The sequence below is a fragment of the Ursus arctos genome, unplaced genomic scaffold (assembly GCF_023065955.2).
Source record: "Ursus arctos isolate Adak ecotype North America unplaced genomic scaffold, UrsArc2.0 scaffold_6, whole genome shotgun sequence".
Taxonomy (NCBI): Eukaryota; Metazoa; Chordata; class Mammalia; order Carnivora; family Ursidae; genus Ursus; species Ursus arctos.
The window spans coordinates 44160711-44184781 of record NW_026623078.1 but is presented as its reverse complement, the minus strand read 5'-3'; the positions used below and the strand labels follow the sequence as shown (position 1 = coordinate 44184781).

Here is a 24071-nt window from a genome sequence, read left to right as displayed (position 1 = left end):
GGTACTTGAAATATTTGTTGAACAAATGAGTACATCGATGAATGAATGGATACAGTGTTCTCCTCAGAACCAGGATGGCACATAAACAGTGGCTGGGGTCAAGAGATTAAAATGGTAAACAAAACACTCTTGAACAGCACATGTTGCATAAAAATATTTCCCTAATCAAAATCAATTTCCTGAGTGGTTTTCCCTCAATAAGCACACAGAGTTTATTCCTGTAACTCATTTTTAATGAGCTCCTATGACTTTCATTTGTACTTTGTTTTTTATTTTTGTTTAAAATGCATTCTTGATTAATGGAGCCTTTAGAAATTTACCATGAGGCCCCATCTCCGTCTCAGTGGGGCCTGACGCTTGTATTCTTTGGGATTGAAGGCCTTTCAGCTGTGCTCCATTGATTTAGCTTCCCAGGTAATCGAGAGGCAACTCTGATACATAAGGAGTATATGCTGAAGTGAATTAACAAGAGGCCTAGTTGGGAAGGTAACATAAATAATAAAATAAATGGAAAATGAGAATCCACTCAGCTTTCCACCAGAAGTACCACCAAATAGTTATGTGAAGAAACGTATTTCTAATGGGGTTTAAACATAAAATTATGATTAAATTTTTGCTTTTCTGAACCTACAGCAAATTTCTCTTTGTCAGTACCTGTGGTTCTCAAATGAGAGCATGGCTTGAAATCTGTTAAAACACAGATTGCGAAGGGGTGCCTGGGTGGCTCAGTCGTTCAGTGTCTGCCTTCGGCTCAGGGTGTGATCCCGAGGTCCTGGGATCGAGCCCCACATCGGGCTCCCTGTTCTGCTGGGAGCCTGCTTCTTCCTCTCCCACTCTCCCTCTCTCTCTGGCTGTCTATCAAATAAATAAAATCTTCAAAACACACACACACACATATTGCTGAGTCATACTCCCCGTTTCTGATTTAGTAGGTCTGGGGTAAGGCCAGATAATTCGTACTTCTAACAAGCTCACAAGTGATGTGGCTGCTGCCGAACAGAGCCAGACATGCAAAGACCACCATGCGACCTATATCATATATTTTCATAACTTCTTTCTCCATTTTTCTGTTGTCCTTCAGAGAAAATGAGTCAAATTATCATTTCAGTGCCACTGCCCTGGCTTCTGTAAGTCTCTCTTGTGAAAAACAATAATAAATAAAGAACAAAACTTTAAAAGTAGAAACAAAGTGATGTTAGGAGTAACCAAGCCTGAGTTTCCAGTCTTCCACTCGGTTTCAAGTGGAATAAAGGTTTTATCTTAGTCAATAAGACGTTAGTGCCTCTTAAAAAATAAGAGCTCAGCTGAAATCATACAAATGTGATACAACTGTCTAGCACTAAAAAGTAATTCTCTTTCGATTGCAAAACATGCATAAAATAAACACTTGTGCCCATCAAAGTCTCTTAATACTTATCTAGAAAAGGAGGGTGGTGGTCATAAAATGACAGGAAAGAATAACACTCACTTGCCACACAGATCTTTATTTTTCCATTCTTTATTTTGTTTTTAAGTCAAAGAAGAAACAGCACACCTAGATTCTAAACGAGCTAAAGGTAGATTATAATGCTTAAATTGGGATCTGTACAAGTAAATTATTTTTCTTCCTTTGCTTAATGTACCGGCAAAGAGAAGAGAGACAGCACGGTATCCTCAGTGGGGCATAATCTGACTCTGTGTGCAAAGCTGATGGGGCAAGTCATGTGAGGCTGTAAATGAGCGGCTCACCGGCTCTACACTTGAGCAATTCCAAAGAGGTTAGGGCCACGTTGATTAAAACATTTGTAAGAACAAATTAATATCTGAAGAGGTACCAGCTGTAGATTTCTGCTTATCTTCCAGTTCTAAAAGGTAAAGATTAAAAATAAATAAAATTTATTTTTATTTATTTAATTTATTATTTAATAAAAAAAACAAAATAAAATTAAAGCAGTACTCAATAAATATTTTTGAATAAAATAAACATTAACTTTCTCCAAGATTTCACAACATTAATTTCTAAAGGGCACACTATTCTATTTATGCTTGATTTGCTATTTTCCCACACACAAACAAATTAACTAGCTAAGAAAGGCATATTCATAATTAAACAATGGGGTGTCTGGGTGGTTCAGTCAGTTAAGTGTCTGTCTGACTCTTGGTTTCAGTTCAGGTCATGATCTCAGGGTCCTGAGATCCAGCTCCAAGCTGGGCTCAGTGCAGAGTCTGAGTCTCTCCAGCTCCGAGCTGAGGCTCAGTGCAGAGTCTCTCTCCCTTTCCCTCTGTCCCTCCTCCTGTTCTCTCTTTCTCTAAAATAAATAAATCTTTAAAAAAGTAAACTAAACAAAATTCAAATGATAAAGGATTATCTATGTTTTTATCCAAATATTATCCTGTCTAGCTATAATGTGTTTGGGATGAAGGTAAAAAACAATACAGAATCCACACAAACATGAGTTCTGTCCTACAGGGATGTTAAACTGATCAATCAACAGATATTTATTGAACTCCCCAATGGATATCTTGGTTTGGCCTCTCCAGCATCCATTTCCCATGGAAATAAATCCAATCTAATCCAGATTGGCTGGATTTCAGACAATTTGCCCAATACATGACTTAGGTTTTTGTACTTCAAATCTCTGTTTTTCATTCTCAATGCACAAAACAGGCAGTCAAAAAAGCCTGTTAGCCAACTTAATATAAATGTCTTCACCACTAATGCTGGAAATAATGGCAACTTAAAAGCTTACCATCTGTATACTTTATAAACAACTTCTGAAGTCAAGATAGCTCTCAAAGAATTCAAAACAATCACACAACTAGTAGTTTCACTTGTTGGCAGTGCTACTTACTTTTATCATGAACCCATTGGGCTGTCATCATCACAGTGAGAGATTTCATTAGTTTTGTTCACTCTTCCACAGAAGAACTATGAGGGCCCATTTAAAGATTCAAATACCTAAGCACAGTTATTAATCCATCCTTGAAAGAGTAATAGCCTCTCAACCTTGGTAGTAAATCAGTGGGGACGTTAAAGTCATACGTCATATCCCTTCTCATCTACCTCCAACAATGACTATGAAGTGCTCAGAGCATACATGGCACTATCAAATGATAAAATATTTGGGATGAAGGTGGAAAATGGTACATAATCTCTACAAATCTGACTTTATTCCTAAAAGGAAGTCTAGTTTATCAATCAGCAAACATCTACTGAAATCTCCAATCTCGTTTTTGTCTGTCCAGCATCTATTCACCATTATGCTGGCACAAAAGCCCATTTTTTCCTTTTGCTACCCATCCCTTTCACACATTTCAGTGTTTATGTTATGGAAGAGAGAGAATAACTGACCCCACTCCCTGGCTCAAGACAGCCATATAACTCAAGCCTGGCACATGACCCAAGACAGTCCAATAAAGCCAATGGACATCAGTCCTAGGGGCTTTCCCTGGATCTACGAAGAGAAGGAAGCTCTCCCTCTATTGCCAGAGGGCATAATGTAGGGTGCAATGAGTGCAAAACCAAGACAAAGGCAAGCAGAGACAATACACCGAGAAGGACAGATTCCTGATGATAAATTTGGGTTACGTGATCCAACATGACAAAATAGTCAGCCAGACCCATTCATTCCTAGACTTTTTTATTACTTGTTATTAGTTGGCTAGTTAGGGCATAAGTTGGGTTTAACTTGCAACCAAAAGTTCTGACAAATTATAAGCAATCTAAAACTTGAACCACATTAAGCAAAGTGCCAAGGATACAAAGATAAATAACAAATAATCTCTGCCTCAAAGAACCTTTTCAGTATTTAGTTGGAAAACTCATACATAAGCACAAAAAATAACTAGAAACAGAAGGCTCAACACCATGATAGGTTCTGTATTAATTCAGAGAAGGGAGACACCACCATAGGCTGCACAGTAAGCAAAATTTTGCAGTATAAGAAAATGGTGAGCTGGGTTTTGAAGGATGACTAGGTTGTGACTGCCTGGAAAGGACACAAAAGTACATTCAAAAAGAGTGAGCTGTGAGAGCAGAAGTTCAGGAATGTGCATATTGTATTGGGGAAACAATACAGTATAAACAATAAATAGACCATAAAATGTTGAATCATGGACTATCAACAATAAGTGAATACATTAGTCCAGGGGTAAGAAGAACTCATAAAGTTTTCCAATATACACACATTATGTACAGTATTTTAAATCTATATGAGATCATAGTGATCAACTGGATTATAATGGCTAAGTGTTGAAATTGTGCTCAAAAGCTAAATGTGTTTTTTTCCCTTTGCATATGGGTCCAACCAGCTACCCCTGCTTACTACTGTAGCACATTTCATCTAGAGCTAAGGGCTATCAAAATAAACCATGCTAATATACTCCACTTAGCTGCTATTTAAGAAAACAGAACAAAGAATAGAGCCATGAACCAAGAGGAGGTTACACAAAGAAAGACAAACATAAACCAAGGAAACAAGTGGGGCCATACAGTTAATCTGATTTGCTTTGTCCAGTTTCTCCATGAAGTAAAAAGTTTACAGTAGAAACTACTAAAGACATTTTCTATTTCCACTGTGGTTTTAGCCATTTCCCTTGTGTCATTAAGAAACTGTATGGGCAGGGTTTGGGTTGGCTTTTGTTGCAGGCAGGAATGCAAAGGGTCTGTATCCCTCTTTCCCCTTCTTGGGGGTATCAAAGTTTAGTTAATTAGAATAAAATGTTTTGTTTCATTTTTTAGAAGTTTATTTTACCAAGGACCATTATTAGTTTTGTACTGAATATGAAACTTTGCTTGTAATTATTCTATAACTTAATAATTACTATTTCTGGTTTCTTTCAGTACTATTAAGTGTTTCCTGGAAATTTTACTAAGAAAAATGAACTCAACATAATTCCTTGGGAACATACCTTTCCATCTAGAGTCACTGGACACAGTAATGTTTTCATTAAAAAAAAAATGAAAGTCTCAAATACCTGACCTGTTAATATCCATTTAAATTTCTATGCCCATTTGTGGCATCATCACAATGGTTTCTATCAGTATGACACTTGTCCATTTGACATGAGCATGTTACAAAAGAATAATGACACGCCCTCTTATAGAGGACCTCTCTTCACAAGCCTCAATTAACATAACTTCAAGATTCTGTGGAAGATAATTACTGCTTTGGTTGTTGTTTACAGATAGAAATTGAAACATCTGAAAGCTCCTTTTTGTCAAGCTGAAGTTAGAAAAGGAAAAGGAATTGGTCTATGATTAGACATGCTTTTATTCTGAAGTATCTTTGTAGCAAAAAGCTTTAAAATGTGAAAATATACTACAGTCTAATTTTTCACCCTTTACTATTTATAGTGAAATGCATTATTTCCTAAAGCAAATGAATATATGATTACATTCTCTCCCTATTTAGGAAAAAGTAGTTTTTCACTTAAAGTTTAAAAACATATATTTACCATGCTTTTTTATTTTTTGAATGGTGGAATTGAGAGATTTTTTTAAAAAAATTCAACACATGGCTTATCAGTGACAATTACTGTCATATTTTAAACTGAGAAAAAATTATCAAGATACATATTAATATCACAGTATAAAGTAAAGCTTTGAATAAGGTTTCAGCATTATATGAAGCACAAAGCATAAGAAAAAAAAGTAAGATGGTTTCCTGTTTTCTTTGGAAAGGTATCATAGTAGGCAGAGTAATGTCCCCACCCCTTTGCAAAGATGTTCATGTCCTAATCCTTGGAATCTGTGAATACGTATGTTATTTTACATAGTAGAAGGGACTTTACAGGTGTGATTAATATAAGGACCTTGAGAAGTCCATAATTATTCTGTATTATCTAGGTGGACCCAATTTCATCACAAGGATTATTATTATTAAAAGTGGAAGAGAGAGGCAGAAGAGAAGATACAAACGATGTGATGTGAGAAGGACCAGATCTGCCAATGTTAGCTTTGAGGACAGAGGAAGGGGCCATGAGCCAAGGAATGTCAGTGGCCTCTAAAAGCTGGAAAGAACAAGAAAATGGATCCTCCCCTAGAGCCTCCAGAAAGCAATGCAGCCCTGCTGACACCTTGATTTTAGCTCAGTGAGACTCACGTTGGACTTTGACCTACTGAACTATACCATAATAAATTCTCGTTAAGACACCAAGTTTACAGCAATTTGTTACAACAGCAGTGGGAAACTCATATCACTATCATGTTCCCAATTAGTAGGACCATGAAAAGCATGACTATGATAGCCCCTCTAACACTCTGAAGCTAGAAGAGGCTTTGGTCTAATCCCTTCATTGCCCGGATAAGGAAATTAGTCCAGATACAGTGAGAAGGAAGGTGGTTTACCTTAAGCCTCAGAGTTCAAGCTAGAGACAGAACTAGACTCTAAGTTCACTAAACTCTTACTCAGTGTTAGAGTATTCCTCCCAGCTTCTTTCACCAAGGTAGGATTTTTATTACGGTTTAATAACAATGTGCAGAGCTCTCTGCAAGAATGAACAGTTGTTGGAAGTGCACACATTTTCAGATAATGCACAGAAGTACACTGCTTTGCTGTTCTGATCTACCTCCAACTGGCTAAACATATTCACTTGAATTACCTGCACAACACTTGAAACTAGTATGTCAGATAAAACTTGGGGTCTTGCCTCCCAGATCAGCGCCCTCTGGAGTTTTCTGATTTTCTCCTTCACACCCTTCTGCAGTTTCTTTTACCCAATCAATCAAGTTCCATCACCTTCCTCCTCCCATGGAGGTTCCTTTCCTTGCATTTTCTAATGCTACACCTTACACCCACACTAGGCAACCACTAATAGGTCTCTTTTCTTCAGCTTCTCTTCTCTTCAACCTCCAATTAATCCTGCACAGTACTGTCAATGATTCCTTCTAAAATACATCTTTCTTGATATTATTGGTTTGTCCCCACACACTCAGTAGGACTCCGTTTCCAAATGGGATCAAGTTCAAACTTCTTATTCTATCCTTTGACAGGTTCATAGAATTTGACCTCATTTTTTTTATAAGTCTCCTCTCTCATTCCATGAACCAATTAATTCACTGCCCTATGAACAAGATCCATTCTCCTCCATATCATTGTCTTCTAAAATATCCCCTCTGCTTCCTTCTCCATGTATCTGAATTCTACCTATGTAAAAGTCGCAGCATCTTTCTGGGTACCTTCCAGACCAGACAACTTAAAATGATCTCATCTTCCACTTATTTAACATTTAGTTTGCATTGCTAGTGTTTTTTTTTTTCTTCATCTTTAGAGTTTAAGCTCTTAGATTTTAAACCATTTGGGACCAACTAGGTCCCCTACTTATTTGCCCTGTACTTAGCATCCAGAGTTTCCTGTTTAAAGCAGGACCTCAAATATTTACAGAGTGACCAAAAATAATTTTAAAAATCTAAGATGAACATTCAGAAGGACAACTCCTCCACACCGGCAGTGATAAAGACCAGCAATGAGCACTACTCTAAAGTTAACTGCTCCATTTAAGAAGTGGAGCCACACATTCAGATTTGCCCAGGATGGTCCTGGTTTCCTACTGGTTTTCCAGCTTATTAATAATGTTCACCTTCACTCTCCAAAGCATCTTGACTTCCGTAATACACTGTATGGTCATTCTGCCTGTAGGGCACTTTGGACTGTGGTAAGAGCAGAAACCAGAAAGAAAATCCTGTTCATGTTCCAGCCACCCATCCAGCTAAGCTGCATTTTCTCCTCCAGAGAGTGACCCTGCTCTCCCACACCATGTCCGCATAACCAATGTCCTTTGAATTTCATGTGAGAGGTTCAAACATTTTGGTGATGCACAGTTTCAGATAAATGTACTGAAGTTGAATGCAATCGGAGATTCTTTAGAAGAAAAATCATAGATATTGAATATAACTGTGACTCTACCCAGCAGTTTAAGAACAAAAGGCAGAGTTTTCTAAAGAGAAAAGAAAATTCAATGGGCTCCCAGAGGAATAGAAGTAATCAAGATACAGTGTGAGAGTTCATTTATACTATAATTGTTTTGCTATTTTCTGAATAAAATAATAAAGAACATTCACACCATTTCAATTTTTCTGAACAATAAATACATATTACTTTCACGACTGTTTAGAATTAGAAATGTGATGCCTTCTGATCCTCTTAGTGCCTAATGTACATTAAATTGACTAACCACTGCATAAATGTTTTAAAACCTACATTCATTTTCACAGTTGGCTGGCTGAAATGATCAGTTTCATAAATGAATGTCAGTGGTATCTAAACAGTAATAACTTTTTACTGCAAAGTAAGATTTTGCTCTATAAGTAATGAGTAAAATTATTAAATGTAATCTTATATTATGTTTCATTACTGGCAGCTTGTCATAAAAAAGGAATTAAGGTTGCAAATTTTCATTTATTTTCATAGAGTAGATCAGCATTTTCACTCATTTGTAGTGAAACCTACTCAATCTAATCTCTTTTGAGGGTAGTTTTAATTACATTACATCATTCAATACAGGGTTGAGAGTTCATGTTCCAAACTGTTCCCTCCCTAAACTCTTCAACTTTAAAGGTATCTGGGGAAATGTTAAGTTCAACTAACGTAACTATACAAAATGAAAACTATCAAATGCATATTGTGGGCCCAGGATTACTCTCAAGTGTTTGGAAAGGATTTTATGAGACTATTTAGGTTACCTCTAAGTCACTGGTTCAAATATGGCCCAAGTTGATAGTAACTAAAAAGGATTAGCTTTTGTTGCTATTTCAAAGATTTATATCATTAGCAATTAATACTTAAATATCAATTACACTGAAATTATTGATAATTCTATCATTGCTAAGGACTCGCTGCACTCAGATGGCAAGAGCTGTAACATTTGGAAAAACACAAAAGCATCTCGATGAATTATGGTAAATGTTAATACTTGATATTGCGTGAAACTTTTCATCAACTACTTTTTAGTCCTCATCTCACTACTTCATAAGTACCACATAATTTCACATTCACCTGAATAAAAGCAATTACAATTTGATATTTGGTTGCTTCTAGTTGTTTTATGTCAAGAATAAAGACCCATTTGTCATCAAGTGTCTCCCCCCTTCAACTGTGCCTTCAGATGGCAAACTCCAGCAGAGACAGAACTTTCTGTAAAGCACACCAGAGCAACCAGACGTTGGCATTATCAAATGGGCTCTCCCTTCATGATAAAGTATTTACTCTAAAGGTCAGCATTCTCTAAGTTTCGTTACTGAAAAGATAATTAAGATATTAAATTTTTTAATAGAAAGGAAGGCTTCTAGGCAAACTAGTTTTTCTATAATCTCTCTCTACTTAAGTGGAAAAGCAACACAAAATCCTAAAGATAAATAAAAACAACTGTTTACCAACATGGTTAATCTGATTATCATCCCCATATAGGTTTGTGCACATTTTTATTCCAGAAACAGGGAACCAAACTACCCCACTAAAATAACATGTTTCAATTGTCAAGTACCTGATAATGTATATTCCAATTTAAATTTTCTTTATCCAATTTTTAAATATCCTTAAATTTATTTGGCATAATTTATAAATTCATACTATACACTTATTCTAATTCCACTGTTACATACTTCTTCACAGTCACAAACTTACTAAATGCTACTTGTTTAATGTCTTCAATTATTTTAATAAAGCTAGGATCAGTGGTTGTTTCAAAGCAAAACAATATTCCTTTTCAAACTTTTTCTTCTTACAATTTCCTGACACTCCAAAGTCTTTTGCTTATCAACTTATCTAGGCATATAATTCTAGATTTTGAGTTATTTTCTCTTAGTGTTTGAAGATATTATACCATTTTTTTCTGGCATCTGCTGTCAGTCCATTGTCCTTTCCTTGTAGGTGATCTATTTTATTAAAAATTTATCTTTAGCTCTTATAGCTCCTCTTTGGCATAATGCAGTTTTACCAAAATGTGTCTAGAGATGGATTTGTTCTTTTTTATTCTGCTTGGCACCCCATGTGCTTTTTCAATGTGAGGGATCATGTCTTTCTCCAATAACTGAATATTTTCTGCCATTTGCAAGTATTCACACCTAGGTCTCTGATTAATTTTTTTAACCATTATGTTTTTAACCCATGCTATATTTTTATGCCATGTTGTTGCTGTTTTTATAATGCACTCAGACATACGTAATGGATAAAAAGCTATTCTTATCACCCTTTAAATTTTTTTTAAAGATGTTATTTATTCATTTGTGAGAGAGAGAGCGAACAAGAGAGGAGGGAGGGGCAGAGGGAGAGGGAGAAGCAGACTCCCCACTGAGCAGGGAGTCCGATGCGGGGCTTGAGCCCAGGATGCTGAGATCATGACCTGAGCTGAAGGCAGAAGGCAGACGCTTAACCAACTGAGCCACCCAAGAGTCCCTCCCTTTTAATTTTTAAAATGAAATTATGTATACACCAAATCTCTTTATTCTCCTAGTCTTTCTTCCATCCTTATTGTTTCTTCAGTAATGACCAATGTTAATATGCATGAGTGCACGTGTGTGTGCATCTGTGTAAAATCCCAGAGGAAAATTCTTCCCTTCATCTGGCCTGAATTCCAGTGGTTCTGTGTTCCACTCCATAAGTCAACAAAGGAAAAGTCTCATCTCTCTTCCACCTAACAGGCTTTCAAATATAGGAAGGCAGCTGTTGTGAATAATTATACAACCATCAATCAACGAATTTATTTGCACTTTCTTTTCTGTTATAGAGTACAACAAAAAAGAGACCTGAAGGGGGTATCAGGAGGCATGAACTCATTCCTAAATCTGTTACGTTAATGATTTGAAACTTAAGATGAACAAGCTGCTTATCTTGTTTGGTTGCTTCACTTCTGAATGGAGGCAATGAAAACCAAGTCATAAAGTTAATATGAACACTGTGACCTCATGTTACTCGTATCACTCCTCGGGAAAGTTTCCCTTAAGCCTCCTGCTATAGGATGAATGTTGGTGTCCCTCCAAAATTCATGTGTTAGTCCTCATGACTAACATCCTGATTTTAGGAGATGAGGCCTTTGGGAGGTGATTAGATCCGGAGGACAGACTCCTCATGATTGGGATTAGTGCCTTAGAAGAGACCCCCTAACATCTTCCAACATGTGAGAATACAACAAGAAATGTGTGAACCAAAAGAGGGCCCTCAACCAACCATGCTGGTGGCATCTTGACCTCCGACTTCTAGCCTCCAGAACTGTAAGATATAAATTTCTGTCATTTGTAAGCCATTCAGTCTGTGGTATTTCATTATAGTAGCCTGAACAGACAGAGACACCCCCTAAGTAGCTGCTTGCTCTGTCTGTGATGCCATAGTGTGAGTATATAACACCTTATTATAATGCTCATAACACTATTTCAATAAATAGTCTGTGAGTTCTTTAATGACATGGACGGTCTTATTCATCTTCGGATCCTAAGAGGCTAGCACAGTACCTTGCACATAGTAAGCACCCACTAAGGTAACTAAAGGAAAAAAATACATACTCTAAGTGGGAAAGTACCACCACTATCCATTTTCTAGGGGTTTAAAAACTCTCAGAGCTGATCTTTTTGGCTTAATCCCTTAAGGCGTTGAAAAGATGAGGCTCATCATGTGGTAACCAAATTCTAGCCCCATTAATTCCCTAAAGTAGGCAGTACATCATCAAAACATTAAACCCTTCCTGAATTAGCATACAACACAGACTAATTTTAAGTTTCATCTTCTACTAGCTCTTTCCACAGCCTATAATCAGGCACATATTTCCCTAACCTCAAAATCTTTTGTCAAGCCTTCCTCACCCTCTAGAGAACATCCTATTGCTCTCCTCCCTTTACCCTATACATTTCATGAAGATTGGTTAAGACTTGTAGACTTCACTTCTTTGTTCCTATTTGGTTTCTGATCAATGCAACCTGTTTCCCATTTAATGACACAAAGGATACCATCTTCTCCCAATTTTCCAGCCCAGTTTTTTCTCCTCAGCTCTGAATCTCTCCACTTGGCACCTTTAACCAACTCATGCTTGAGCCCATAGTAGAGTAAGGGAATAGCCAAATTATCTCACCCAGAGAATAGTGTGGTAGAAAAGGACCAGAGGACAAAGGGACTTCAAGGTCAGAACTAGAAGGGACAGGGCACAGAAGAGATAAGCAGAATTCAATGGGAAGTGGGCAACTCAGCAGACTCCATCATGAAGGTAGGACCACATCTGAGATCTTGACAGGATGGCCATATACTTTGGAGGATGCCCACATGGGACACCACTCAAGAGCTCCAAAAGTTAGATCATACAGGAAGAAAGGGAGGAGAAGGAAATCCTGAGTGATCAAGATTATATCTTAAATGACCAAAAACATCCTAAAACTAACACATAAACTTGGAATTAACTAAAATAAGTTTTCCAATAGAATGAGGGCCCAAATAGAAGATAAGTTCAGCAGAAGAAAAAGAAAATCCTATTTCTCACACATCTGTGTTTCATAGTTAGAAAATCTGTGCTCGCACTACCTGATTTTGGCCCTCACTACCTCCCTGACTATATTTTCTCATTCTCCTTTGCTGACTCATGCTTTTGTTCACCCCTTTAATGATATCATCCTCAAGGATTCTGTCTTTCTGGCCTTTTTTTTTTTTAAGATTTTATTTATTTATTTATTTATTTGACAAAGAGAGAGGCAGCGAGAGAGGGAACACAAGCAGGGGGAGTGGGAGAAGCAGGTTTCCCGCTGAGCAGGGAGCCAGATGCAGAGCTCAATCCCAGAATACTGGGATCATGACCTGAGCCAAAGGCAGACATCCGACAACTGAGCCACCCAGGCACCCCTCCTTCTGACATTCTGACCTCACCATATAAGTCTCCTTGAGCAATCTTCATTCCCCTGGCTTCGAATATCTCACCTAAATAAATAAATAAAATCTCATCTTGCTACTCCATTGCTTCAACAACTATAAGTAGATGTTCTGGGCTGAAACGTCCCTCACAAATTCATATGTTGAAATCTTAACCCCCAGTACCTCCAAATGCGACTATATTTGGAGATAGGATCCTTAAAGTGGTTATTATGTTAAAATGAGGTCATTATAGTGGGCCCTAATTCAATGTGACTGTGTGCTTTTAAGAAGAGGAAATTTGGACACAGACATGTACAAAGGGAAGATTACGTGAACACATGGAGAAGATGGCCATCTATGAGCCAAGGAGAGAAGCCACAAAAGAGTCCAAGCCTTCTGACACCTTGGTCTCATACTTCTAACCTCCAGAAATGTGAGAAAATAAATTTCTGTTGTTTAAGCCACTCAGCCTGAGGCACTTTGTGATGGCAGCTGTCACAAACTGTAACAAACCAATATAGTAGCTTCAAACCTAAGTTCAAACTTCACACACAAGAGCCATCCTGATCTCACACCTGCTTCTCTCTCTAACCTCATCTCTTATCTAAGTTTCCTGCACTCTTTGTGTAATTTACTTGCACAATGTTACCTTTGCATGGGCAGTTCCCTTACCAAAAATGCCTGTCCATCGGTTCTTTATTCTAATACCTTCCTATCACTCAAAGCATATTTACAGGCAATGCTTATTAAAATAATTTTAACATGTATTATGTATTCAAGTACCAAGATTAATCATTGTGCTAGGTCCCAGGGATAGAGAGAGAATGTCCCCATTTAAAGGAGATGACTTCTCATAGCACCCTATGCACTCCTCCATCACTGTACTTACACAAGACTGTAATAATTCTTTCTTTTCTGAAGGCCTTAATTTTTTAAAAAATCTATGCTATTAAGTATCTACTATGCACTAGTGTGCATCTACTGTGCTAAGCACCATCCATGTAGTACCTCGTGTATCATTCATCTCAGCCCTGTGAGATATGTACTATTATTATTATTGCAATTTTACAAATGCAAGTTTAGCCTCAAAGAGGAAATTAAGATGATGCAGGTGGTTAAGTGGCAGGGCTGGTCATCAACCCTAATTTGTCAGATTCCAATCACCTTCTTATATACTTCTTCTTGGAATGTGTAAGTTCCTGCGAGGCTGGAGCTCTGTATTCCCAGTCCTTGGTAAAGTACCCAACACACAGTAGGAAAAAAAATTCATGAGTTTGAGTAAATAAATGATGACAGAATAAGACTTTTTAACATGAATGCCTTAAACTCAGTTGAAGCAAATGAGAAATAACTGGGTTGAAAAGCATAGGAAAGATGGTCCACCATGTCTGGTTAAGAGCAAGGAATCACATACATGGGGGGTTCCCTCCGCAGAGCCTCTACTCAGAAGCTTTGTGAGCTGTGTACTCCAAGGTGTTTGTGTCATGACCAGTGAAAAGCAGAGTGTTGTGACAACTTTTACCAAGTAATATGGCATGTGTTATACTCATTAAATGTCTCTTGAATGTAACAATCAATTCCAGCTGGTAATGTGAACAATTCACAGATAGGTTACATAAGCAATCAGGATTACAGATTTACTCCCATCCTGAGAACCAACACACATTTCTATTTTCATTTTTACACTGATGATCTCTCTTCTCTTGGTATTTCACATCCAGCTGGCTTTGACTTTGAAATTTCTCTTCAACCATTATTTTACCTTAACATTAGCCTTCACTGGCAGCAGCCCTGCCAGATTTTTCTCTAAGACACATTTGATATAATATATTAATAACCTAATAGCATGGAAGAGCTGGTTTTCAAATCCAGATCTTGTGATTCATCAGCCTTTCTCAGAAATAAAATATGTACCAAGCACTGTGCTAAGCTCTCTATATTCTTACCACTCCTGTTCAACAGAGTCCTGAAAATCCTAGCCACACCAGTCAGGCTAGAAAATGAAATAAAAGGCACCCTAATAGAAAAGAAAGCAGTAAAATTGTCTTTGTTTGCAAATGCTATGATATTATGTAGAGGAAATCCTAAGACTCCTCCAAAAACCTGCTAGCACTAATCAACAAATTCAGTAAAGTCAACATAAAAAAACAGTCGTGTTTCTGTACACCAACAACAAAACATCTGAAAAAAAAATAAAGCAATTTCATTCACCAGCACATCAAAAACAATTAAGTTCTTAGGACTAAATGTAATCAAGGCGGTGAAAGTTCTTTACATTGAAAACTACAAGACTTTGATGAAAGAAACTGAAGGTACAAACAAACGGGAAGATATCCTATGTTCATTGATCAGAAGAATTAATGTTGTCAAAACGTCCATATTACCCAAAGCCATCTATAAATTATTTAATGCAATCCCTATGAAAATTCCAATGACATTTTTCACAGAAATAGAAAAATAACAATCTTAAAATTTGTATGAAGCCACAAAAGACCCCTAATGGCCAAAGGAATCCCCCCCCAAAAAAGAACAAAGCTGGATGCATCACACTTTCTGATTTCAAACTATATTACAAAGTTTACAGTAATCAAAACAGTACAGTACCAGCATTAAAAACAGGCACTTAGGCCAATGGAACAAAATCTAGATCCCAGGAATAAACCCTCACATTTATGGTCAACTAACGTTTGACAAGAAAGCAAGAATACTCAATACAGAAGGGATAGTGTCTTCAATACTGTTGGAAAAACTGGATAATTACTTGTAGAAGAATGAAATTGGACCCCTATCTTACACCACTCATAAAAATAAAGTCATGGACGAAATATTTAAATTTAAGAATTGAAACCGTAAAACTCCAAGAAAAACACATAAGGGAAAAACCTCCTTTTTACCTTGGTCTTGGCAGTATTTCCCAGATATGACACCAAAAACACAACAAAAGGAAAAATAAATAAGTGGGACTACACCAAACTAAAAAGCTTCTGCACAGCAAAAGAAACTCAGTGAAATGAAAAGGCAACCTGATACAAAATGAGAGGAAATATTTATGTTATATATCTGATAAAGGGCTAATATCCAAAATAAATAAAAAACTCACATAACTCAACAGCAAAAAAATTAATAACCTAATTACAAAATGGGCAGAGGAACCGAATAGACATTTTTTTCAAAGAAGAAACATACAAATGGACAACAGGTACATGAAAAGGTGCTCAACATCACTAATCATCGGGGAAATGCAATCGAAACCACAATGAGGTATCACTTCACCTCTCACAATAGCTATCATTAAAATGACAAGAGGTAAGTGTTGGCAAGTATATGGGGAAAAAATAACTCTAGTGCACTGCTGGTGGGAGTGCAAATTAGTACAACCACTATGAAAAACAGTATGCATGTTCTTCAAAAAATAATAAAACTACCATATGATCCAGCAATCCCAGTTCTGAGTATATATCTAAAGAAACTGAAATTCGTTATCTCAGAGAGATGTCTGCACTCTCATATTCATCACAGCACTACTCATGATGGTGAGTACAAGACATGGAAACAGCCTAAGTGTCTGTCAGTAGATGAACGGATAAAAAAGATGTCACACACACACAGGAGAATATTATTCAGCCATGAGAAAGGAAATCCTGCTATTTGCTACAACTTGGATGGATCTTGAGGACATTGTTCTAAGTGAAGTCAGAGAGAGAAAAATACTTTATAATAACACTTAAAATATAATATCGCTTATAATATCTAAAAAAGACAAACTCAGAGATACAGTAAAGTAGTAGAGTGGTGGTTGGTTGGGGTAAGAGAAATGGGGAGATATTGGTCAAGGGTACAAACTTCAAGTTATAAGATTAACAAGTCTAGAGATCAATGCAGAGTGGTAAGTACACTTAATAATACTGTTTCATATACTTGAATGTTGCTAATTTAGTAAATTTTAGGTGTTCTCACCACAAAAAAGAAATAACTACGGTGGTAATCATTTTGCAATTTATAAATGTACCAAATCAACATGCCTTATGTAAACCTTAAACTTATAACTGTTACGAGTTAATTACATCTTAATAATGCTCAATAAAAAACATTATACTTTTACAGAAGTCAATTCTTAGATAAAAATCTAGTTAGTATTGGTTGACTTAGATAAAGACAAAGAATAAGAGAAGGTCTTAGGCTCTATTCACACAAAAGACTCTATTCCATTTACCTTTGGTGGAGGAACAAATTCAACACATTCCAGCCATATTGTTAAAAAGTACTTTCCACATATTGCGCATTTTCTTCTCTGAGAGATTATGTTCCTGACCTGTGGGTGCTGTTCTATGACGTGCATTATGAAAGGATTCTTTCCTGCTAGCTCATTCATTATAAATCTTGATGTTATTTCCTAGATTAAAACAATATGGTTCCTCAGATTATTTTTAAGATAACTATTTTATATAACAATGATTCTCATTTCACTAATTTACATTTTTGGACTATTTCTCACAGTTACTGTTAACTTTCCATAATATTTATATATATAACAAGTTATATTGCTAGTGACTGACATTATAAATTAGTTTTCAATAAGAAAAGCAAGTTACTTCCATTTCAATATTTCTATGTCTCTTAAATACAGGAATCCAAATTATTAAAAATTTACATCATTAAAGTTTAGGTTCAAATTTTGTACCTCTCATTAAAATAAGTAAGGACTGTACAAATATTCAGACTGGACCCAAAAATTGAGTCTGTCCTATTTACTAACCTCTAAATCCTTACTACTTAAACTGCGATTCATGGACCAATAGAATCTGCATCACCTCAAAACCTATTAGAAATGCAGATTTCACGGGGTGCCTGGGTGGCTCCGTTCGTTAAGCTTCCAACACCTGATTTTGGCTCAGGTCAAGATCTCAGGGTCCTGAGATTGAGCCCTGTACCAGGTTCCGTACTCAGCAGGGAGTCTGCTTCTCTCCTCCCTCTCCCTCTGCCCTTTCTCCCGGCTGTCTCTCTCCCTCTCCCTCCCTCTCTCTCTCTCAAACAAATAAATAAAATCTTTAAAAAAGAAGAAGAAATAAAATCTTTAAGAAAGAAGAAGAGTTTTATGGTTTCAATTCTTAAATTTAAATATTTCGTCCATTTTGACTTTATTTTTATGAGTGGTGTAAGATAGGGGTCCAATTTCATTCTTCTACAAGTAATTATCCAGTTTTTCCAACAGTATTGAAGACACTATCCCTTCTTTCTTCTTCTTTCTTTTGTTCCACTGGAATTAGCCCTTCCAGCTGCACTCCAGACCTACTGAACCAGAATCTGCCATTTGAAAAGGTTCCCCAGGTAATCAGTATGGCTGCTGAACTTTGAGAGGCACTGGTCTAAGTTACCCACTGCAGTGAGAACCTGAATAGAGTCATAATGATAAAGAGTACTGATTTCTATTACCCAAATCTCTGAATTCAATCTGTGTTAAACCTATCCACCCAGCCATGTCCAGAAACTTCATTTTAGGTAATAATTATAATATTAAATAATTAACAAAAGGGGTGGTGAGAAAATAGAAGCTGGCTTTTACCATGACCACCAACAATATCATCATCTTAAAATAAAACACTATATAATACATAAAATTAAATCTTCACTGATGAAGCAAACAATATAAACATTTTATTTACTCCATTAAATGAGCCTCGTTGTGTGTGCTGGTAGCATGGAAGTCCCATATAAATGTCACAAAAACACTGCATGAATTTTAACAGTTTATGGGACCATTTTTTTTCTGGCCAAAGTGAAAGATTTCCCTCTGGTATTAAGTTAGCCCAAATCAAGCTCTAATAGGGATCTTTGGGAATACATACATACATACATATATGTACAGACATAATCTTTACTCATTCACCCCAATCAAAATAACAATAAAATTCTGTAAATTGTTGTCTCCCTGTTCCTTATTACTCTATCCCTTCCATTTACCAAGCATCTGAGAAAACTGCCTTTCTACAGCAAACAGCCTGAAGCTTGGGTTCCTTAAATGTCTCATCCTTCAACAGCACAACCTCCTACCTACTTCAGCTCTTTCTCCTGGATGGTTACATAAGAAGGTCATCCTTTCTGAAAAATTACTCTTTCACACTAATATCACCAGGACTCCTAAATTAGATGTCCATTATCAAATCCTTTTCAACTACTTACACAGAGCAGTGTTTGTGATTCAGAATGAAATACTGATTTTAGAGGTAAGGTTTTAGCTGCCAGATCTCAATGGCTAGGTCTCACAATAAAGCAGAAAACGAATAAATAAGGATTCACTCCCAAAACAGCAGATGGTAGAAAAATTTGCTGAAATACATGGGACCTATAAATAGGTCACAATTCATAGAGTTCACTTTTTCCATTTATGGTTTCTGGAACCAAGCATGTTTGTTGCACTTGAGATGTCTCTTGACAACTCTTACATTACCCATTAATTATGTTCTTCTCGTACTTGCGGCCAATATGTTACTTTGGAAGAATAACATATACCACTGAAACGTGAAGTTATGACTTGGAACTGCTAGTATATGTAAAGTAAGATGCTATTAGCAGGACCAATAGCATCTTTTAGGACACTTCTTAAAGATACAGGCAATGAAGTTTTGAGAACATACAACTTGATGATGGCCTAATTCTAATGTTATTTAAAAGTCAAAAAATCTTTTATGAACAAATAAATTGTTCCATCTGAACAGTTTATATGATATTTTGTTAGAATATTTGTTAGCTAACTATACGTATGTCAGAGATTATTCCTATCTTAAACCATCATATATCAAAATCAGTTTCAGCTGAATTTTTATTTTTCCTTACATCAACTAATTTGAATTTTTAAATCATCCATATACAAATTATATTTTTATAAATATTAAAAATTATAAAATGTAACAACAATTATGAAGCCTTATGACCGGCACTAAAACATCATCAAGAGGAAGGATTCTTAGAGCCAGACAGATAAATAGATAGAAATCCTAGCTCTACAACTTATTAGCAGTGTGACCCTATCTGGCCAAGTCCTTATTAATTCTCTAATCTTATATACCACACTTGTAAAATAGGAATTTTTTCTAATACGATCACACAGAATTCAGATAATTAAATTAGATAATGCGGAAAAAACTCTTAGCATCTACCGGTGCAGTATGCTTTGGTTAATATTTTGTTATAATCTGGTCATAAACATTAAATTTTAGCTCATAAATCTTTGAGGTGAAGAAAGGTTTTTAAAAATCTTAAGGAAGGCATAGCCTAAATCAAAGCTCTACAATTCTTTGACAGGTCAAGTAGTTTAAATCAGGGGTACCTGGCTGGCTTATTTGGTGGAGCATATGACTCTTGATCTTAGGGTTGTGAGTCTGAGCCCCACACTGGGTGCTGAGATCACTTTAAAAAATTAAAAATCATAACAGATATTTTTTTTAAATAGTTTATATCAGTAATGTTACCCAAATATCCACTAGAAATGAATTTTACTTTAAATACAAATATGAATTGTATAATAAGTTTGGCACCTTCCTAAGAAAAAATCTTCGAGATACTTTCAAAAATATCCAAATCATTAATAGAAGTAAAATCACTATTTCCACTAAGTACAATTGACCCTTTTGAACAACATGGGCTTGAACTGTGGACTCATCTATCAATGGACTCTTGGGCTGCTTCCATAATTTGGTGATTGTAAATAATGCTGCAATAAACATAGGGGTGCACGCATGTCTTTGATTTAGTGTTTGTGTAGTCTTTGGGTAAATACCCAGCAGTGGACTTACTAGATCATATTGTAATTCTATTTTTAATTTTTTGAGGAACCTCTGTATTGTTTTCCATAGTGGTTGCACCTGTTTGCATTCCCATCAACAATGCACAGGGTTCTTTTTCCTCCACATCCTCACCAACACATGTTGCTTCTTGTGTTTTTTATTTTAGACATTCTGACAGGAGTGAGGGAATATCTCATTGTGGTTTGGGTTTGCATTTCCCTGATGATTAGTGATGTTGAGCATTTTTTCATTTGTTCTTGGCCATCTGTATGTCTTCTTTGGAAAAATGTCTGTTCCTATCTTCTGCCCATTTTTAATTGGAGTATTTGTTCTTTTGGTGTTGAGCTGTATAAGTTCTTTATATTTTTGGGATATTAACCCCTTGTCAGATATATTGTTTGCTAATATCTTCTCCCATTTAGTAGGTTGTGTTTTTGTTTCGTTGATTGTTTCTTTTGCTGTACAGAAGCTTTTTATTTTGATGTAGTCCCAATAGTTCAATTTTCCTTTTGTTTCCTTGACTCAAGAGACATATTTAGAAAAAAAGTCAGAGAAATTACTGCCTGTGCTCTCCTCTAGGACTTTTATGACTCATGTCTCACATTTAGGTCTTTAACCCATTTTCAGTTTATTTTTACGTATGGTGTAAGAAAATGGTCCAGTTTCGATCTTTTGCATGCAGTTATCCACTTCTCCCAATACCACTTGTTAAAGAGACTGTCTTTTTCCAATTATATTCTTGCCTCTTTTCTTGTAGATTAATTGACCATGGGTTTATTTCTGGGCTCTCTATTCTGTTCCACTGATCTATGTGTCTATTTTTGTGCCAGGACCATACCATTTTGATTACTACATCTTTGTAGTATATCTTGAGATCTGGAATTGAGATTCCTCCTGTTTTGTTCTTTTTTAAGATTGTTTGGGCTATTTGGGGTCTTTTGTGGTTTCATACAAATTTTAGGATCATTTATTCTAGTTCTGTGAAAGACACTGCTGATATTTTGATAGGGACTGCGTTAAATCTGTAGATTGTTTTGGGTAGTGAGGCCAATTTAACAATATTCATTCTCCCAATCTCTGAGCATGGACTCTCTTTCCATTTGTTTATGTCATCTTCAATTTATTTCATCAATGTTCTACAGTTTTCAGAGGACAGGTCTTCACCTTTTTGGTAAAGTTCATTCCTAGGTATTTTATTATTTTTGGTGCAATTATAAATAAAAATGTTTACTTAATTTCCCTTTCCGCTGTTTTGTTATTAGCGTATAGAAATGCAACAGATTTCTGTATCATGTGATACAGATTTTGTATCATGTGAGTTTACTAAATTCATTTATCAGTTATAGTAGTTTTTTATAGTCTCCTGCTCTTACAGGTAGTGGCCTTATGAAGGAGAGATCCTGTGAAGTCCTGTAGTATAATGTCCCCTGTTCATCACAATCTGGAGTTTCAGGGGTGTCTCCTATGTGAGTTGCGTCTGCCCTACTGTTGTGGCTAAGCTGTACTTGTGTCAGTCCAGTTGTCAGCAATGGCTCACTTTCCCTGTTGCTGGCAGGGTTTGGTTTCTCTGTTGTTAATGGGCCAATCTGGGGCTGCCCTGGGCTTGAGTTGGGTCAGACCAGGCGTTTGTCAGAGCTGTATAGCACCAAACTGCAGGGCACTCTCCCTGTGTTGTACCCCAGTGTTGGGGCGGGAGAGCTTTCATTGATGGGTGAAGTCTGTAGTTAGACCAGATGTTTGTCCTCAGCCCACTGCTGGGGCTGCAGTTTAACTGGTATGTGTGGTCATCTCCCACTCTCCCCAGGACAGGAGTCACTTTGGAATGGTGCTGGCCCCTATTGGGGCTGCCTGTACAATGCCATGCTTGTGGCATAGCTTTGGACTCTTGTGGGGGGGCAGGTTGGAGGGGGTCTCCTCAACAGGGGAATGCAAGGGCAGGGCACATAGTATCAGCAAGTTTTGGGCAGGTCTACTGTGGGAGGGGACCTGTAGCCAATTTGGAAAACTCCTGGGGAGGCCAGGGTTGGAGGGAGTGAGTGTGCAGAAGAGCCTGGGTATGGAGTACACTGTTAGCAAGCTATGTGGAGCGATCACACTCTGCTGGTTCTTGCAAGTGTTTGTGTATCTAGGCTGGGGGTGTGGGTGGGAAATAGAGCCTTCCAGTGCTTTTGTTCTTAGAGAAGTCTCCCAAAGATCCCTGCCCCTCCTGCACAAGCTCTGAGATAATAAACAAATATCTCTCCCATACACCAAGTGTTTTTCAAACTGCAGCTTCTATGCTGTATCACTGGGGCTGTTAGGCTGTCCCTTTAAGGGTGGGGACTCAGTTTTCTATCACCCTTTGGCTTTCCCAGAGCCAAGCTGCTGATTTTTAAAATTCCAGGTGTTAAGCCCCACTGATTATAAAAACACGCAATGCGCCGAAACAAAACAAAACAAAAATTTTAAAAAACTCACAATGTTAAGCCCCTTTGGTTTTCAAGGATAATGAATTTTTTCCATACAGTACAGTGTTGTACATCTATTTTTTTCTTCTTTATGATTTTCTTAACATTTTCTTTTCTCCCCAACTTACTTTATTGTAAGACTATTGTACATAATACCTGCTTTGTGTTAATATATTAATCAACTATTTATGTTATTGGTAAGGCTTTCAGCAACAGCAGGCTATTAGTAGTTAAGTTTTGGTGGAATCAAAAGTTACACATGGATTTGACTGCATGGTCACTCTGGAAATCAGGATTACATTGGATTCTGTAAGCAAGTCAACGAGATTATGTCTAGGATCCACACTGCCAATGGACTAGGATTGCAGTGATCCTTTGCTGGCTTGCAAGATTGCTTTAAAGAAAACTCTTCAGAACTTAAATCGTGGCTTTTGCTTAAACACCTGTGTAAATGACATAAGGCTTCACCTGTAGACTCCAGGCGTCCTCCTGTTGCACAGCATTAACAGGCTGCTTCAGGAAGAGTGGGTTTGCTTCACAGTAGAATTCCTTCAGCTTCAGATTCTGAAACTTTCAAAACAAAATAAAAACTGCATTGCATGATAAAATAACAAACTTCACTTTTGAGGCTACATCTTACTTTATTTAGGACTTCCATCCCATGTTAGCATTTTAACAGTAGGACATAGCCTAGTTGTTAAAAGCATGAGAGTCTTCATGCTGGCATGGATGGCAATGACCTTAGAGGTCCCTGGTGGCACCCCCCATCCTAGACAACTGTGAAAACTTGTTCAGGATAATAGGGCTGATTAGTAACAGAATAAGGGTTAGTTTATTAATCAAATGCAGGGAACATTTTGGAAATAATGTACTTGTTAGAAAACCAAGTATGATGAAAATAACATTCTAATATACACTAAAATCCAGCTCGCAAAGACTGTGAACCATGATCCATTCACGTTCAGTGAGAAAGGTAAGAGAAACAAAAGAAAATAAAAATGTTCTCACTATAACCTATTGTGCACAGTGAAAAT

At 36.8% G+C, this 24071-nt stretch overlaps 1 protein-coding gene and 1 long non-coding RNA gene across 3 annotated transcripts in view; one reads left to right on the top strand and one right to left on the bottom strand.

Annotated features, from left to right (window-relative positions):
- The window catches only part of LOC130542899 (uncharacterized), a 102491-nt gene that overhangs the window by 43654 nt on the left and 34766 nt on the right, over window positions 1-24071 (top strand). The window lies entirely within an intron of this gene.
- Window positions 1729-24071, bottom strand: part of LRRC69 (leucine rich repeat containing 69) — a 78774-nt gene continuing 56431 nt past the window's right edge. The window contains exons 6-8 of one of the 2 annotated variants that reach the window (XM_057307861.1): window positions 23506-23607; window positions 17020-17199; window positions 1729-1844 (exon numbers count right to left, since the gene is read on the bottom strand). In XM_057307861.1, coding sequence (XP_057163844.1) covers window positions 1734-1844; window positions 17020-17199; window positions 23506-23607 — 393 coding nt within the window. In that variant the 3' untranslated portion in view covers window positions 1729-1733. Of the gene's footprint in view, window positions 1845-17019; window positions 17200-23244; window positions 23608-24071 lie in introns of those variants that run through there. The other variant, XR_006409151.2, reaches the window with a different exon arrangement.